The sequence below is a fragment of the Thalassophryne amazonica genome, chromosome 4 (genome assembly GCF_902500255.1).
Source record: "Thalassophryne amazonica chromosome 4, fThaAma1.1, whole genome shotgun sequence".
Taxonomy (NCBI): domain Eukaryota; kingdom Metazoa; phylum Chordata; class Actinopteri; order Batrachoidiformes; family Batrachoididae; genus Thalassophryne; species Thalassophryne amazonica.
In genome coordinates, this window is record NC_047106.1 from 2,907,370 (window position 1) to 2,925,217 (window position 17,848).

Consider the following 17,848-nt stretch of genomic DNA (forward strand, 5'->3'; position numbering starts at 1 on the left):
CCTGTTAGTGAGAGGCCAGCAAGGCACTACGTTTATGTATTTTGTTGTGCATGATTCAAGTTTGAAGGTTCTGTGGATGAGCAGATACAGTTAGCTGTAAGTTTATTCTGCCAAAAAAAGGACCTGACTCCTTGTTTTGTGGATGTTCCCCGTTTGCCCTCCAGGCCTTTTCTGACTTGAGTGGGTCAGTGCGGACGATTGTGCTGACATCAGGAACCCTGTCGCCCATGAGCTCCTTCTCCTCTGAGCTTGGTGTAAAGTTCTCCATCCAGCTGGAGGCCAACCATGTCATCAGCCGCTCCCAGGTAAGTACTTTTACTTTCTACTTTGAGAGAGTACTGCAGCCACAGAATGTCTCACTGAGCAGTGATCATACACAACATTTACTGAGTCATTTTCCAAAAAAGCTGATCTGTCATACTGCTCTCATCTGGATTAGCACTAAAAACCCACAGTTTTCCTGAGTGAGAGACTGAAACTCAGGTATGGTCCAGTTTGGTCTGGCAGTATGCATTGTCACATTCACCACACTAAGGAACCAACACAGGTCCCAACCAGTGACTGGGCCGTGGTCCAGGTGGTACATGGGCATCCTAACTGGGGTCCTCAGCACAGAGACACCTGTGATCAGGGACATACACCACAGGTCACAGTGCAAGTCGTACGTTTCACTGAAGTCTTTATTTATGAATGTGGCTGCCACTCAGAAATGCCACCAGACAGGAAACGTTAGGATTTAACTGCTCATAACCACACGGTTCACATATAGACCTTGGATAATGTTTATTACAGGGATGAGAATTTTCTGCGGATCCACGAATTTCCGAGTTTTTCTGGATTTTTGGGCCATTTCTGAGATCAGCAGAAATCTGTTGAGAAAAATTGGGGGGAGGGGTGGAGGTGCAGCAGAGCCAACTGTCCTTGTTTAACCTTTTCTCATGCACAGAAGATGTCATTGGTTACTTTTCTACAACAACGGACTTTCAGCCAATCAGAATCTCTGTAAAATCTAAAGTCACTGAAAGTACCCGGATGTGGACAGTTTGTGGACTGTGTCTGTAACATGGCCAAAATTACTGAGGGAGACGACGAAGACTGCGTTAAAGACATCGATAGCGGTGTCAAAAATAGGTTTAAGTGGATGCGTTTGGGGCAGGAGGTGGACGTGGACGAGATAAAGACAGGACTTGGAGAATTCGTCCGCAAGGTTGAGCTTCCCGGTAACAGCATCTGCACGTTATGTTCGGATTTCATCAACAAATCCTTGGAAGAACACACGAAGAAACATGTCACCGAAGTTAACATTAGCGGTGAGGGGGAGTGCTGAGCTCCTGACACCGCTCAGCGACCGAACATCCAGTGCTCAGGGGCGTGTCCAATAATTCTACACATGCAATTAAAATGTATTTACAATCTCTGAAATTTTTAAGTGTGGTGCAGTTATTTATACTGTGCATGTACTGAAGTGAAACTCAGCGCTGCAAAACGAGAGTTACATATGTAACTACGGTTTTATGAATTCCAGATGACCACCAGAGGGAGGTGCGTTAGCACCTGGATTATTCCGGGTTTTATACCAACAAAGTCATGCCAGTATGTGTGACCTGGGTGACGTCAGCAACCGTATATAAGCGCACGTTACGTTTGGAATCTATCTCCTAGACTCTGAGTGACAACCAGCTCTGGCGGTCATCCGAAATTCATAGAACCGTAGTTACATATCAAATCAATCAAATCAATTTTATTTATATAGCGCCAAATCACAACAAACAGTTGCCCCAAGGCGCCTTATATTGTAAGGCAAGGCCATACAATAATTACGGAAAAACCCCAACGGTCAAAACGACCCCCTGTGAGCAAGCACTTGGCAACAGTGGGAAGGAAAAACTCCCTTTTAACAGGAAGAAACCTCCAGCAGAACCAGGCTCAGGGAGGGGCAGTCTTCTGCTGGGACTGGTTGGGGCTGAGGGAGAGAACCAGGAAAAAGACATGCTGTGGAGGGGAGCAGAGATCGATCACTAATGATTAAATGCAGAGTGGTGCATACAGAGCAAAAAGAGAAAGAAACACTCAGTGCATCATGGGAACCCCCCAGCAGTCTAAGTCTATAGCAGCATAACTAAGGGATGGTTCAGGGTCACCTGATCCAGCCCTAACTATAAGCTGTAGCAAAAAGGAAAGTTTTAAGCCTAATCTTAAAAGTAGAGAGGGTGTCTGTCTCCCTGATCTGAATTGGGAGCTGGTTCCACAGGAGAGGAGCCTGAAAGCTGAAGGCTCTGCCTCCCATTCTACTCTTACAAACCCTAGGAACTACAAGTAAGCCTGCAGTCTGAGAGCGAAGCGCTCTATTGGGGTGATATGGTACTATGAGGTCCCTAAGATAAGATGGGACCTGATTATTCAAAACCTTATAAGTAAGAAGAAGAATTTTAAATTCTATTCTAGAATTAACAGGAAGCCAATGAAGAGAGGCCAATATGGGTGAGATATGCTCTCTCCTTCTAGTCCCTGTTAGTACTCTAGCTGCAGCATTTTGAATTAACTGAAGGCTTTTCAGGGAACTTTTAGGACAACCTGATAATAATGAATTACAATAGTCCAGCCTAGAGGAAATAAATGCATGAATTAGTTTTTCAGCATCACTCTGAGACAAGACCTTTCTAATTTTAGAGATATTGCGCAAATGCAAAAAAGCAGTCCTACATATGTGTTTAATATGCGCTTTGAATGACATATCCTGATCAAAAATGACTCCAAGATTTCTCACAGTATTACTAGAGGTCAGGGTAATGCCATACAGAGTAAGGATCTGGTTAGACACCATGTTTGTAAGATTTGTGGGGCCAAGTACAATAACTTCAGTTTTATCTGAGTTTAAAAGCAGGAAATTAGAGGTCATCCATGTCTTTATGTCTGTAAAACAATCCTGCAGTTTAGCTAATTGGTGTGTGTCCTCTGGCTTCATGGATAGATAAAGCTGGGTATCATCTACGTAACAATGAAAATTTAAGCAATGCCGTCTAATAATACTGCCTAAGGGAAACATGTATAAAGTGAATAAAATTGGTCCTAGCACAGAACCTTGTGGAACTCCATAATTAACCTTAGTCTGTGAAGAAGGTTCCCCATTTACATGAACAAATTGTAATCTATTAGATAAATATGATTCAAACCAGCGCAGTGCCTTTAATACCTATGGCATGCTCTAATCTCTGTAATAAAATTTTATGGTCAACAGTATCAAAAGCAGCACTGAGGTCTAACAGAACAAGCACAGAGATGAGTCCACTGTCTGAGGCCATAAGAAGATCATTTGTAACCTTCACTAATGCTGTTTCTGTACTATGATGAATTCTAAAACCTGACTGAAACTCTTCAAATAGACCATTCCTCTGCAGATGATCAGCTGTTTTACAACTACCCTTTCAAGAACTTTTGAGAGAAAAGGAAGGTTGGAGATTGGCCTATAATTAGCTAAGATAGCTGGGTCAAGTGATGGCTTTTTAAGTAATGGTTTAATTACTGCCACCTTAAAAGCCTGTGGTACATAGCCAACTAATAAAGATAGATTGATCATATTTAAGATTGAAGCATTAATTAATGGTAGGGCTTCCTTGAGCAGCCTGGTAGGAATGGGGTCTAATAGACATGTTGATGGTTTGGAGGAAGTAACTAATGAAAATAACTCAGACAGAACAATCGGAGAGAAAGAGTCTAACCAAATACCGGCATCACTGAAAGCAGCCAAAGATAACGATACGTCTTTGGGATGGTTATGAGTAATTTTTTCTCTAATAGTTAAAATTTTATTAGCAAAGAAAGTCATGAAGTCATTACTAGTTAAAGTTAAAGGAATACTCGGCTCAATAGAGCTCTGGCTACAGTGCTGAAAAGAAACCTGGGGTTGTTCTTATTTTCTTCAGTTAGTGATGAGTAGTAAGCTGTCCTAGCTTTACGGAGGGCTTTTTTATAGAGCAACATAGGCTAAGTGAAGATCTTCTAAATTAGTGAGACGCCATTTCCTCTCCAACTTACGGGTTATCTGCTTTAAGCTGCGAGTTTGTGAGTTATACCACGGAGTCAGGCACTTCTGATTTAAAGCTCTCTTTTTCAGAGGAGCTAGAGCATCCAAAGTTGTCTTCAATGAGGATGTAAAACTATTGACGAGATACTCTATCTCACTCACAGAGTTTAGGTAGCTACTCTGCACTGTGTTGGTATATGGCATTAGAGAACATAAAGAAGGAATCATATCCTTAAACCTAGTTACAGCGCTTTCTGAAAGACTTCTAGTGTAGTGAAACTTATTCCCCACTGCTGGGTAGTCCATCAGAGTAAATGTAAATGTTATTAAGAAATGATCAGACAGAAGAGAGTTTTCAGGGAATACTGTTAAGTCTTCAATTTCCATACCATAAGTCAGAACAAGATCTAAGGTATGATTAAAGTGGTGGGTGGACTCATTTACATTTTGAGCAAAGCCAATTGAGTCTAATAATAGATTAAATGCAGTGTTGAGGCTGTCATTCTCAATTTGGATGGACAAGACTAAGAGTCAAGCTTTCAAATGAATTAAAGCTCTGTCTGGGTTTTTGATTAATTAGTAAGCTGGAATGGAAGATTGCTGCTAATCCTCCGCCTCGGCCCGTGCTATGAGCATTCTGGCAGTTAGTGTGACTTGGGGGTGTTGACTCATTTAAACTAACATATTCATCCTGCTGTAACCAGATTTCTGTAAGGCAGAATAAATCAATATGTTGATCAATTATTGTATCATTTACTAACAGGGACTTAGAAGAGAGAGACCTAATGTTTAATAGACCACATTTAACTGTTTTAGTCTGTGGTGCAGTTGAAGGTGCTATATTATTTTTTCTTTTTGAATTTTTATGCTTAAATAGATTTTTACTGGTTGTTGGTGGTCTGGGAGCAACTCAGCCACATGGGGTGTGCAGCCAGTACATTCTGAGTGCCGGTCCCAAGCCTGGATAAATGAGGAGGGTTGCGTCAGGAAAGGCATCTGGCGTAAAACAAGCCAACCCAACTATGCAGACTCAGAATCGAATTCCCATACCGGATCGGTCGCGGCCCGGTTTAACAACGTCCGCCACTGGTGCTATTGCCCAACAGGGTGCCGGTGGAAATTGGGCTACTGCTGGGCGAAGACGACGACGAAGAAGAGGAGGAAAACGTTGCCACGAACAGCGGGAGAAGAAGAAAACTAGAAGGGTGGAAATGATAGTGGGGACTTTGAATGTTGGTAGTATGACTGGTAAAGGGAGAGAGCTGGCTGATATGATGGAGAGGAGAAAGGTAGACATATTGTGTGTGCAAGAGACCAAGTGGAAGGGAAGTAAGAGCAGGAGCATCGGTGGTGGGTACAAGTTGTTGTACCATGGTGAGGACAGAAAGAGAAATGGTGTTGGGGTCATTTTAAAGGAAGAGTATGTTAAAAGTGTGTTGGAGGTTAAGCGAGTGTCTGACAGGGTGATGAGTGTGAAGTTGGAAATTGAAGGGGTGATGATGAATATCATCAGTGCATATGCCCCACAGGTAGGTTGTGAGATGAAGGAGAAAGATTTCTGGAGTGTGTTAGATGAGGTGGTGGAGAGTGTGCCCAAGCATGAAAGAGTGGTGATAGGAGCAGACCTCAATGGGCATGTTGGTGAAGGGAACAGAGGTGATGAGGAAGTAATGGGTAGATATGGTATCAAGGATAGGAATGGGGAAGGACAGATGGTAGTTGATTTTGCGAAAAGGATGGAAATGGCTGTGGTGAATACCTACTTTAAGAAAAGGGAGGAGCACAGGGTAACATATAAAAGTGGAGTAAGGTGCACACAGGTGGACTACATTCTTTATTGGAGATGCAAGCTAAAAGAAATCAGACTGTAAGGTGGTAGCAGGAGAGAGTGTCAATAGACAGCATAGGATGGTTGTTTGTAGGATGACTTTAGAGGTAAAGAAGAAGAAGAGAGTGAGAGCTCAACAAAGGATCAGATGGTGGAAGCTGAAGGAGGAAGACTGTTGTGTGAAATTTAGCGAGCAGGTGAGAGAAGCACTAGTTGGAGGGGAAGCAGTTTTGGACAATTGGAAGAGTACTGCAGATGTGGTGAGGGAGACAGCTAGGGCAGTACTGGGTATGACATCTGGACAGTGGAAGGAAGACAAGGAGACCTGGTGGTGGAATGAAGAGGTCCAGGAAAGCATAAGGAGAAAGAGGTTGGCGAAAAAGTTTTGGGATAGTCGGAGAGATGAAGAAAGTAGACAGGAGTACAAGGAGATGCGGCGTAAGGCGAGAAGAGAAGTGGCAAAAGCAAAGGAAAAGGCATATTGCGAGCTGTACAAGAAGTTGAATAGTAAGGAAGGAGAAAAGCACTTGTACTAATTGGCTAGACAAAGGGACAGAGCTGGAAAGGATGTGCAGCAGGTTAGGGTGATAAAAGATGCACATGGTAATGTGCTGACAAGTGAGGCGTTTGTGCTGAGAAGGTGGAGGGAATATTTCGAAGAGTTGATGAATAAAGAAAATGAGCGAGAGAAAAGGCTGGATGATGTGGTGAGAGTAAATCAGGAAGTAAAAGAGATTAGCAAGGAAGAAGTGAGGGCTGCTATGAAGAGGATGAAGAGTGGAAAGGCAGTTGGTCCAGATGACATTCCAATGGAGGCATGGAAATGTCTAGGAGAGATGGCAGTAGAGTTTCTAACCAGATTGTTTAATAAAATCTTGGAAAGTGAGAGGATGCCTGAGGAGTGGAGACGAAGTGTGCTGGTTCCTATTTTCAAGAACAAGGGTGATGTGCAGAGCTGCAGTAACTACAGAGGCATAAAGCTGATCAGCCACAGCATGAAGTTATGGGAAAGAGTAGTAGAAGCTGGGCTTAGAAAACAGGTGAAGATCTGTGAGCAGCAATATGGTTTCATGCCGAGAAAGAGCACTACAGATGCAATGTTTGCTCTGAGAATACTGTTGGAAAAGTACAGAGAAGGACAGAAAGAGTTACATTGTGTGTTTGTGGACTTAGAAAAAGCTTATGATAGGGTGCCAAGAGAAGAGTTGTGGCATTGTATGAGGAAGTCTGGAGTGGCAGAGAAGTATGTTAGGGTAGTACAGGACATGTACAAGAATAGTGTGACAGCGGTGAGATGCGCAGTCGGAATGACAGACTCATTCAAGGTGGAGGTGGGATTACACCAAGGATCAGCTCTGAGTCCTTTCTTGTTTGCAGTGGTGATGGACAGGTTGACAGATGAGATCAGACAGGAGTCCCCATGGACTATGATGTTTGCAGATGACATTGTGATCTGTTGTGACAGTAGAGAGCAAGTTGAGTCTAGTCTGGAGAGGTGGAGATATGCTTTGGAGAGAAGGGGAATGAAAGTCAGTAGAAGCAAGACTGAGTACATGTGTGTGAATGAGAGGGAGCCCAGTGGAATCATGCAGTTACAAGGAGTAGAAGTGGTGAAAGTAGATGAGTTTAAATATTTGGGGTCAACTGTTCAAAGTAATGGAGAGTGTGGTAGAGAGGTGAAGAAGAGAGTGCAGGCAGGGTGGAGTGGGTGGAGAAAGGTGGCAGGAGTGATTTGTGACCGAAGAATATCAGCAAGAGTGAAGGGGAAAGTTTACAAAACAGTAGTGAGACCAGCTATGTTGTATGGTTTAGAGACAGTGGCACTAACAAAAAGACAGGAGGCAGAGCTGGGGGTGGCAGAGCTGAAGATGTTGAGATTCCCTTTGGGAGTGACAAGAATGGACAAGATTAGGAATGAACATATCAGAGGGACAGCTCAGGTGGGATGGTTTGGAGACAAAGTCAGAGAGGCGAGATTGAGATGGTTTGGACATGTGCAGAGGAGGGACCCAGGGTATATAGGGAGAAGGATGCTGAGGATGGAGCCACCAGGCAAGAGGAGAAGAGGGAGACCAAAGAGGAGGTTCATGGATGTGCTGAGAGAGGACATGCAGGTGGTTGGTGTGACAGAGGAAGATACAGAGGACAGGGTGAGATGGAAACGATTGATCTCCTGTGGCGACCCCTAACGGGAACAGCCGAAAGACAAAGAAGAAGTTTGTGGTCTGGGAGCAGGCACCGTCTCTACGGGGATGGGGTAATGAGGGGATGGCAGGGGGAGAGAAGCTGCAGAGAGGTGTGTAAGACTACAACTCTGCTTCCTGGTCCCAACCCTGGATAGTCACGGTTTGGAGGATTTAAGAAAATTGGCCAGATTTCTAGAAATGAGAGCTGCTTCATCCAAAGTGGGATGGATGCCGTCTCTCCTAACAAGACCAAGGTGTGTATGTAACTCTCGTTCTATTCCATTCCTCCTGACCGCCAGAGGGTGGTGCTTTAGCACCTGGATGACCTTATACCAACAAGGTCACGAGGAGTGTGCACTTACCAAACCTCAAATGTGCACTTACCAACCTCAGCTGCAGTTCAATGAGGCCGACAATACAGCCTTCACCACAGGGGGGTGAGGAGCAGCTATATTCACTCTGTAGAAGTGGGCAAAAGTACAGGAGGAAGCCCATGTTGCTGCAGTACAGATGCCAGCCAGTGGCACACCTCTCAAGGTAGCCCAGGAGGTGGATATGCCTCGAGTTGAATGACATTTCACTGGAGGAGGTTGATGGTCGCAGTTCCTGTAAGCTTACAATATAGCGTTAACAAACCTTCATACCAGTCTTTGCTTGGACAAGGCGCAGCCCCTCCTGGGTCTTCATAGCAGACAAACAGAGCATCACTTTTACGAAACACAGCTGTCAATACAGTATGACGCCTAAGTGCATGAACAGGGCACAACAGGATAGAATTAGCTTCTGCAGTAGATTGAGGGGTAAAGACAGCCAAGGTAACCAGCTGGTTAGCATGGAATGGTAAAACCATCTCTGGTAAAAAGGAAGGGTTCGGCCATAGAGTAACCCCTGACCCATCAGAATTCCAGTGCACGCAGTTGTCAGCAATTGACAAGGCATGGAGCCCTCCAACACGCTTTGCGGATGAAATAGCAAGGAGGAATACAGTCTTAACTGGCAACCAGCTGAGGTCACTGGCACCCAGTGGCTCAAACGGCAAAGAGCATAAACCCTCAAGAACTAATGGAACATCCCAGGATGGCACACGTGCAATCCTCAGAGGCCGAAGGCGAAGAGCACTGTCAGGGTCAAACACCTCTTACAAGCGACATATCGGGGGTGTGATCCTATTGATGGACCACCTACCATAATGTTGCGAGCAGAGACAGCAGCAACATAAACTTTAATTGTGGAGACAGAAGGACCGCTGTCAAACAACGATTGAAGATAGCTCAGCAGCACTGGCACAGGACAGTGCTCGGAGTCCAAGCCTTGCGTACTGCACCAACGGGTAAAAAGCTTCCATCTATTGCCGTACAGTGCCCTAGTGGAGGGCATTGTGGGAATTCAGTATAGTCTGCACTACAGCTTGATCACAAGAGATCAACAGGCAGTCTGTCCCTTCAGGGGCCACAGGTACGGTGGAAGACGCTCTGGGTGAGGATGCCAAATGTTCCCACTCAACTGCGACAAAAGGTCCCTCCTCCGTGGGAGAGGCCACGGCTCTCTGCTGAGGAGCGCGAGAATCACGGAACCATGTCCTGCCCGGCCAGTACGGGGCTACTAGCAACACTGTGTGATCGGTCATGCGTATTCTGTGTATTATCAGCGTGATCAGCGGAAGAGGAGGAAGCGCATATAATAGACAGGCCGGCCAAGGGTGAGCCAGTGCATCCTGGCCCAGTGGGCTGTGTGGTTCTGAGAGAGAGAACCTCAGGTGACAGTGTGTTGTGGCATTCGAGGCAAACAGATCGACTTCCGCCTTGCCAAACCTGTTCCCGATCAGCTGAACCACATCCGGGTTGAGGCGCCACTCGCCCGGTGGCAGTTTCTGACATGAGAGAAAATCCACAGCGTAGTTCTGCACGCCCTGCAGATGCACAGCCCTGAGACTCAGTATGCGAGGCAAAGCCCACTGGAAAAGTTCCTGAACTTCCCTCAGGGAATGAACTGACCTGGTACCTCCTTTATGGTTTATATGGTACACTGTCTATGTGTTATCCAACCAAACAAGCACGTTTCCCCTCTAGGGCTAGGATAGATGCACAGTTCTGTGTTGATACACCGTGGGTTGAGGCCCAGGCTGTTGAGCCGAATTTATAAGGGGTGCAAGAACAGGAGTCCCAGATGCACGACTGCTGACACTGTTGTCAGTTTCCCCATGAGCCGGAGGAGCAGACCGTAAGTCAGTCTGGCGTTCCTGCGAACATGAGGGACCAGAGTGAGAATGTCGTCCACCCTTTGTGGGGATGGACGAGCAGTCATTGCCAGTGAATTGAGTGCCATGCCAATAAAAACCACTTGTTGGCATGGGGTCAAGGAGCTCTTTGCGAAGTTCACAGTGAGCCCGAGCTGTGACACGTGTTCCAGAAGAGTGTGAGTGTCGTTGAGTGATTGCTGCCGGCTCTGTGCACATACAAGCCAGTCGTCCATATACGGAAGAATCCATATCCCACAAGCCTGCAAGGGAGAGAGTGCTGCTGCTGCACACCTGGTGAACGTACGGGGAGCAAGTGAGAGCCCAAAGGGGAGGACTCTGAACTGGTACACCTGTCCCTCGAAGGCAAACCAGAGGAATTGCCTGTGGTGAACTGACACTGGGATGTGAAAATAGGTATCCTTCAGGTCCACACTGGTAAACCAGCCCCCAGGAAAATTGTCTGGTGAGCTTCTTTTGTGTGACGCATGTGAAAACGCAGCACTTCCACATACTGATTCAACTTTCTGAGGTCGAGGATGGGGCAAAAGCCACCATCCTTTTCTGGAACTACAAAATACAACCCCTGGCAAAAATTATGGAATCACCAGCCTCGGAGGATGTTCATTCAGTTGTTTAATTTTGTAGAAAAAAAGCAGATCACAGACATGACACAAAACTAAAGTCATTTCAAATGGCAACTTTCTGGCTTTAAGAAACACTATAAGAAATCAGGAAAAAAAATTGTGGCAGTCAGTAACGGTTACTTTTTTAGACCAAGCAGAGGGAAAAAAATATGGACTCACTCAATTCTGAGGAAAAAACTATGGAATCATGAAAAACAAAAGAACGCTCCAACACATCACTAGTATTTTGTTGCACCACCTCTGGCTTTTATAACAGCTTGCAGTCTCTGAGGCATGGACTTAATGAGTGACAAACAGTACTCTTCATCAATCTGGCTCCAACTTTCTCTGATTGCTGTTGCCAGATCAGCTTTGCAGGTTGGAGCCTTGTCATGGACCATTTTCATCAACTTCCACCAAAGATTTTCAATTGGATTAAGAGCCGGACTATTTGCAGACCATGACATTGACCCTATGTGTCTTTTTGCAAGGAATGTTTTCACAGTTTTTGCTCTATGGCAAGATGCATTATCATCTTGAAAAATGATTTCATCATCCCCAAACATCCTTTCAATTGATAGGATAAGAAAAGTGTCCAAAATATCAATGTAAACATTTATTGATGATGTAATGACAGCCATCTCCCCAGTGCCTTTACCTGACATGCAGTCCCATATCATCAATGACTGTGGAAATTTACATGTTCTCTTCAGGCTGTCATCTTTATAAATCTCATTGGAACGGCACCAAACAAAAGTTCCAGCATCATCACCTTGCCCAGTCGAGATTCATCACTGAATATGACTTTTATCCACAGTCCACGATTGCTTTTCTTTAGCCCATTGTAACCTTGTTTTTTTCTGTTTAGGTGTTAATGATGGCTTTCGTTTAGCTTTTCTGTATGTAAATCCCATTTTCTTTAGGTGGTTTCTTACAGTTCGGTCACAGATGTTGACTCCAGTTTCCTCCCATTCATTCCTCATTTGTGTTGTGCATTTTCGATTTTTGAGACATATTGCTTTAAGTTTTCTGTCTTGACGCTTTGATGTCTTCTTTGGTCTACCAGTATGTTTGCCTTTAACAACCTTCCCATGTTGTTTGTATTTGGTCCAGAGTTTAGACACAGCTGACTGAACAACCAACATCTTTTGCAACATTGCGTGACGATTTACCCTCTTTTAAGAGTTTGATAATCCTCTCCTTTGTTTCAATTGACATCTCTCGTGTTGGAGCCATGATTCATGTCAGTCCACTTGGTCTCCAGGGTGTGATCACTCCTTTTTAGATGCAGACTAACAAGCAGATCTGATTTGATGCAGGTGTTAGTTTTGGGGATGAAAATTTACAGGGTTATTCTATAATTTATTCCTCAGAATTGAGTGAGTCCATATTTTTTTTCCCTCTGCTTGGTCTAAAAAAGTAACTGTTACTGACTGCCACAATTATTTTTCCTGATTTCTTATAGTGTTTCTTAAAGCCAGAAAGTTGCCATTTGAAATGACTTTAGTTTTGTGTCATGTCTGTGATCTGCTTTTTTTCTACAAAATTAAACAACTGAATGAACATCCTCCGAGGCCGGTGATTCCATAATTATTGCTAGGGGTTGTAGGTTGAATAGAACCCCCTTAGGTGATCTGAACTGTGGACCCGCTCTATGGCGCTTTAGGTTGGTGCCCGGGAGTGCGCTGTAATTTGGCAAATTGCTGCTGAGACCGGTTAGTTGTCAGCTCTGTGAGAAGAGCAGCAGAAGATTCAGAAGGCTATAGAGAAAGAAGTAATGACTTTATCTGAGCAAATTCAGAGGCCAGGTTGTCAACCTTATCAGACAAGTTAGTCATGAGCACCCTTCTTCGCCGTAGCAGTAAGGGGCTCAGCATGTGATCGCTTACACGGGTGTGGTGCCAGTGTTGCAGAGGACATCTCCGCTTCAAGCCTGGACAGTCTAGCCAGTGGCATAGAAACACAGTTGAAGCAGGCATCGTCTGCGAGTGCTTGTTTCAAGTATCCATGTCCGAGACAGGTTGGGCATAAAGTACGGTCATCTTGTGAGCTCAGAGGTGCCAGACAGCTATTGCACGTATGCACCATTGCATTAGACATTAGCGCATTTGGGTGTAGCAGTGAGAGAGACACAAAATTTGGGGTGCAGCGAGTGAGCACTCAGTGTCCCAGGCTGACAAGCAGGTGTTAGTTGTAAGAGCAGTAGTGAGCGGTTGGCACTCACAGCCCACAAACTGACACTAGGCCTTACAAATGTAACCCACCAAATGCGTCAGTTCATTTCAAGAAAGCGCCAGCAAGCTGCATGTTTGGATGACCAGGAGCGGAAAAAACACTCACAAACAGTGTTCCAAAGTCGTAGCGGTGTAATATCACAGCAGCAAGTGAACGGGCATGTGGGCGTGTACAGCGTGACATGCTCTGGCATGACACACACACACACACACACACACACACATATATTAGCGTTCCAAACAGTAGTGGTAACAAAATAATGTACACTCGTAATGAGAGCGACACGTCCCACACACAGTATTGTTGCACACACACAGTAGCGGTAACAAATTAACGCGCACTTGTAGGAAAACGAGAGCAACACGTGCTGCACACAGTAGAGGAAAAACAAGTGAAGCCACAAAGGCTCACTCGTAGAAAAACAGAGTTACTCACCGAGAGCTGAGGCCAAATCAACCAAACACCTGCACCAAGCGTGGTCATTCACCCACAGCGTTAAGCAGAACAGAGTAAATTAACTCGTGGTCTTGCAGCCTCTGGAGGGCACGTATGCACAGCTCCAACCACGGAAGGTTGCAAGGCTCTGATCAACAAGCGATCTGAAAAAAGGTTTGACCTTCTGCTTCTCATGCGAGAGATGGAAAAAGAAGTGAATGCTGGGTAACGTGTGCTTATATATGGTTGCTGACATTACCGAGGTCACACCTACTGGCGTGACTTTGTTGGTATAAGATTCGACCTCTGCGCATGCGCGCATGGAATAATCCAGGTGCGGAAACAATACCCTCTGGCGGTCAGGAGGAATGAAATGGAACCTCTGTTTGTATACAGATTTTCACTAAATTTTGTTTCAGTGTTCTGTTTATTTTGTCATATAAAACCGCTAACTTAAAAAAACGTATTTTATGGCTTTATTTTGACATGAAACACACTTTTTGTCAAAATGTTACTGGGTGGAGAAAACAAGTGAACCCTTCTTCTTCTTTTGTGATGTATAATGGCAGCTGGCATGCTTATTGTTACATTACTGCCACCTGCTGCATCAGTCCATTATAGCAGGACTAAATCCTCTTGATGAGTCCAGTGTCTTTCACTGGACTCATTTAAAGGCAACACTTCCCCTCTCTTTGGACCTTATGGCTAAAATACTTCCTACAGAAACTTCTTTCAGCCCTTACAATTGATTTCCTTCAGTTTTTACTCTTTTAAGGGACACTCCACTTCTATTAGAATAGCAGTTTCTAAAAGATAAAGATCATATCAGCCTTGAAATACAGTTTCTGATCATTATTGGACTTTTTTTTTTGAAAATTTTTCAAATGAAGTTTCCTCCAGTTGCCTGTGCTGTGACATCACAAGTGCTCTTAACACACTGTTGAATGTAAACATGTATAGGGATATCAGTAAAACTCCTTACAAAATCTCAAAAATAGGCTAATAATTTGACAAATATTCATAAATAAGAGCAAGAAATATAATTTGCTACTTTCTGATGTCACATTATAATTTAAGTGTAAGATTTTCAGGTGTTTTACTGCAGTATCTATACATGTATGCACACCAGGCTGTGCAAAATCAGCACTTGTGACTTCATCCAAACCATCAACATGCTTATTAGACCCCATTCCTGCCAGGCTGCTCAAGGAAGTCCTACCATTATTTAATGCTTCAATCTTAAATATGATCAATCTATCTTTGTTAGTTGGTTATGTACCACAGGCCTTTAAGGTGGCAGTAATTAAACCATTACTTAAAAAGCCATCACTTGACCCAGCTATCTTAGCTAATTATAGGCCAATCTCCAACCTTCCTTTTCTCTCAAAGATTCTTGAGAGGGTAGTTGTAAAACAGCTAACTGATCACCTGCAGAGGAATGGTCTATTTGAAGAGTTTCAGTCAGGTTTTAGAATTCATCATAGTACAGAAACAGCATTAGTGAAGGTTACAAATGATCTTCTTATGGCTTCGGACAGTGGACTTATCTCTGTGCTTGTTCTGTTAGACCTCAGTGCTGCTTTTGATACTGTTGACCATAAAATTTTATTACGGAGATTAGAGCATGTCATAGGTATTAAAGGCACTGCGCTGCGGTGGTTTGAATCATATTTGTCTAATAGATTACAGTTTGTTCATGTAAATGGGGAATCTTCTTCACAGACTAAAGTTAATTATGGAGTTCCACAAGGTTCTGTGCTAGGACCAATTTTATTCACTTTATACATGCTTCCCTTGGGCAGTATTATTAGACGGTATTGCTTAAATTTTCATTGTTACGCAGATGATACCCAGCTTTATCTATCCATGAAGCCAGAGGATACACACCAATTAGCTAAACTGCAGGATTGTCTTACAGACATAAAGACATGGATCAATCAATCAATCAATTTTTTTTTTATATAGCGCCAAATCACAACAAACAGTTGCCCCAAGGCGCTTTATATTGTAAGGCAAGGCCATACAATAATGATGTAAAACCCCAATGATGGATGGATGACCTCTAATTTCCTGCTTTTAAACTCAGATAAAACTGAAGTTATTGTACTTGGCCCCACAAATCTTAGAAGCATGGTGTCTAACCAGATCGTTACTCTGGATGGCATTTCCCTGATCTCTAGTAATACTGTGAGAAATCTTGGAGTTATTTTTGATCAGGATATGTCATTCAAAGCGCATATTAAACAAATATGTAGGACTGCCTTTTTGCATTTACGCAATATCTCTAAAATCAGAAAGGTCTTGTCTCAGAGTGATGCTGAAAAACTAATTCATGCATTTATTTCCTCTAGGCTGGACTATTGTAATTCATTATTATCAGGTTGTCCTAAAAGTTCCCTAAAAAGCCTTCAGTTGGTTCAGAATGCTGCAGCTAGAGTACTGACGGGGACTAGCAGGAGAGAGCATATCTCACCCGTGTTGGCCTCTCTTCATTGGCTTCCTGTTAATTCTAGAATAGAATTTAAAATTCTTCTTCTTACTTATAAGGTTTTGAATAATCAGGTCCCATCCTATCTTAGGGACCTCGTAGTACCATATTACCCCATTAGAGCGCTTCGCTCTCAGACTGCGGGCTTACTTGTAGTTCCTAGGGTTTGTAAGAGTAGAATGGGAGGCAGAGCCTTCAGCTTTCAGGCTCCTCTCCTGTGGAACCAGCTCCCAATTCAGATCAGGGAGACAGATACCCTCTCTACTTTTAAGATTAGGCTTAAAACTTTCCTTTTCGCTAAGGCTTATAGTTAGGGCTGGATCGGGTGACCCTGGACCATCCCTTGGTTATGTTGCTTTAGACGTAGACTGTGGGGGGGTTCCCATGATGCACTGTTTCTTTCTTTTTTGCTCCGTATGCATCACTCTTTATTTAATCATTAGTGATCGATCTCTGCCCCCCTTCTCGGCATGTCTTTTTCCTGGTTCTTTCCCTCAGCCCCAACCAGTCTCAGCAGAAGACTGCCCCTCCCTGAGCCTGGTTCTGCTGGAGGTTTCTTCCTGTTAAAAGGGAGTTTTTCCTTCCCACTGTGGCCAAGTGCTTGCTCATAGGGGGTCGTTTTGACCGTTGGGGTTTTTCATGGTTTTTGTATGGCCTTGCCTTGCAGTATGGAGCGCCTTGGGGCAACTGTTTGTTGTGATTTGGCGCTATATAAGAAAAAAGTTGATTGATTGATTGATTGATTCATACATGTAGCACATGGAAGGCTGGTCAGTTTTTAAAAAAAATCATAAAAATTAAGATAGTCTATTGCAAATCTTGTTTTTATTTAAGATGTCACTATTTCAATATATAATCTCTTATTTTAGGGGTTAACATTGATGAGTAAAGTGTCCCTTTAATAGATAAACCGTTCAGATATGATAATTTGCCTTCATGCTGAAATCACCGTGCATCAATTTTATTTATATTTTGGTGAATTTCACAGACTGTGGTACAGCTGGTGCTCAGGATGTGTGTTTTGTAATGATACTGTTGTCGGGCTGCAAACTCACATGGTGTGATTTAGGAATTTATTATGGGGCAATTGCAAGCATACATTTCACATGTAAATATTAATAAAGTCACTGTTTTATACCACAAATGTTCTTTTGATAGGTTTTAATCTCTTTAAATGATTTACAAATCCTTGTCTGAAGTTTCAGTATATTTCAGAGCTCATTGCAAGTTCAGGAAAGCCACTTGAAGAATAGTTTTGGTGAGCTCTGTGATATCTGTCCAATGCTGTGGCATTTATAGTAAGTACATGTACTACAGCACGAGGCACCCCCTGGGCCCCCGCTGATTGTCTGAGTTATTTTTTTCTTTGCCCGTTCTCATCCCTGTTATTATGACCATCTCCACACCAAGAACGTGTGTCAATATGACTTTTATTGAAAACCACACAGTGAAAGCTGTTCCTTCACAGTGTGTCCTCAGACCTTATACTCAAGCGTCTCATGGCCTCTGTGCAGGTGTGGGTGGGCACCCTTGGTTCCGGACCCCAGAACAGAAAGCTGTGTGCCACCTTCCAGCACGCTGAGACCTTTGTGTTCCAGGATGAGGTGGGAGCCTTGATGCTGCACGTCTGCCGAGCTGTGACCAAGGGCGTGCTCTGCTTTCTGTCCTCCTACAAGGTAAACCACTCAATCATACCTCAGAGACGGGGTCTGATTCCTGGACACACGTGTGTTATATTAACATGTTGGTTAATAACATGAGGGGGACATGTGTGTTTATTTGTTGTAACA

At 43.8% G+C, this 17,848-nt stretch overlaps 1 protein-coding gene across 1 annotated transcript in view; it reads left to right on the top strand.

Moving 5' to 3' along the window:
• The window catches only part of brip1 (BRCA1 interacting protein C-terminal helicase 1), a 148,360-nt gene that overhangs the window by 79,090 nt on the left and 51,422 nt on the right, over window positions 1–17,848 (top strand). The window contains 2 exon segments of the mRNA XM_034168974.1: window positions 165–305; window positions 17,573–17,734. Coding sequence (XP_034024865.1) covers window positions 165–305; window positions 17,573–17,734 — 303 coding nt within the window.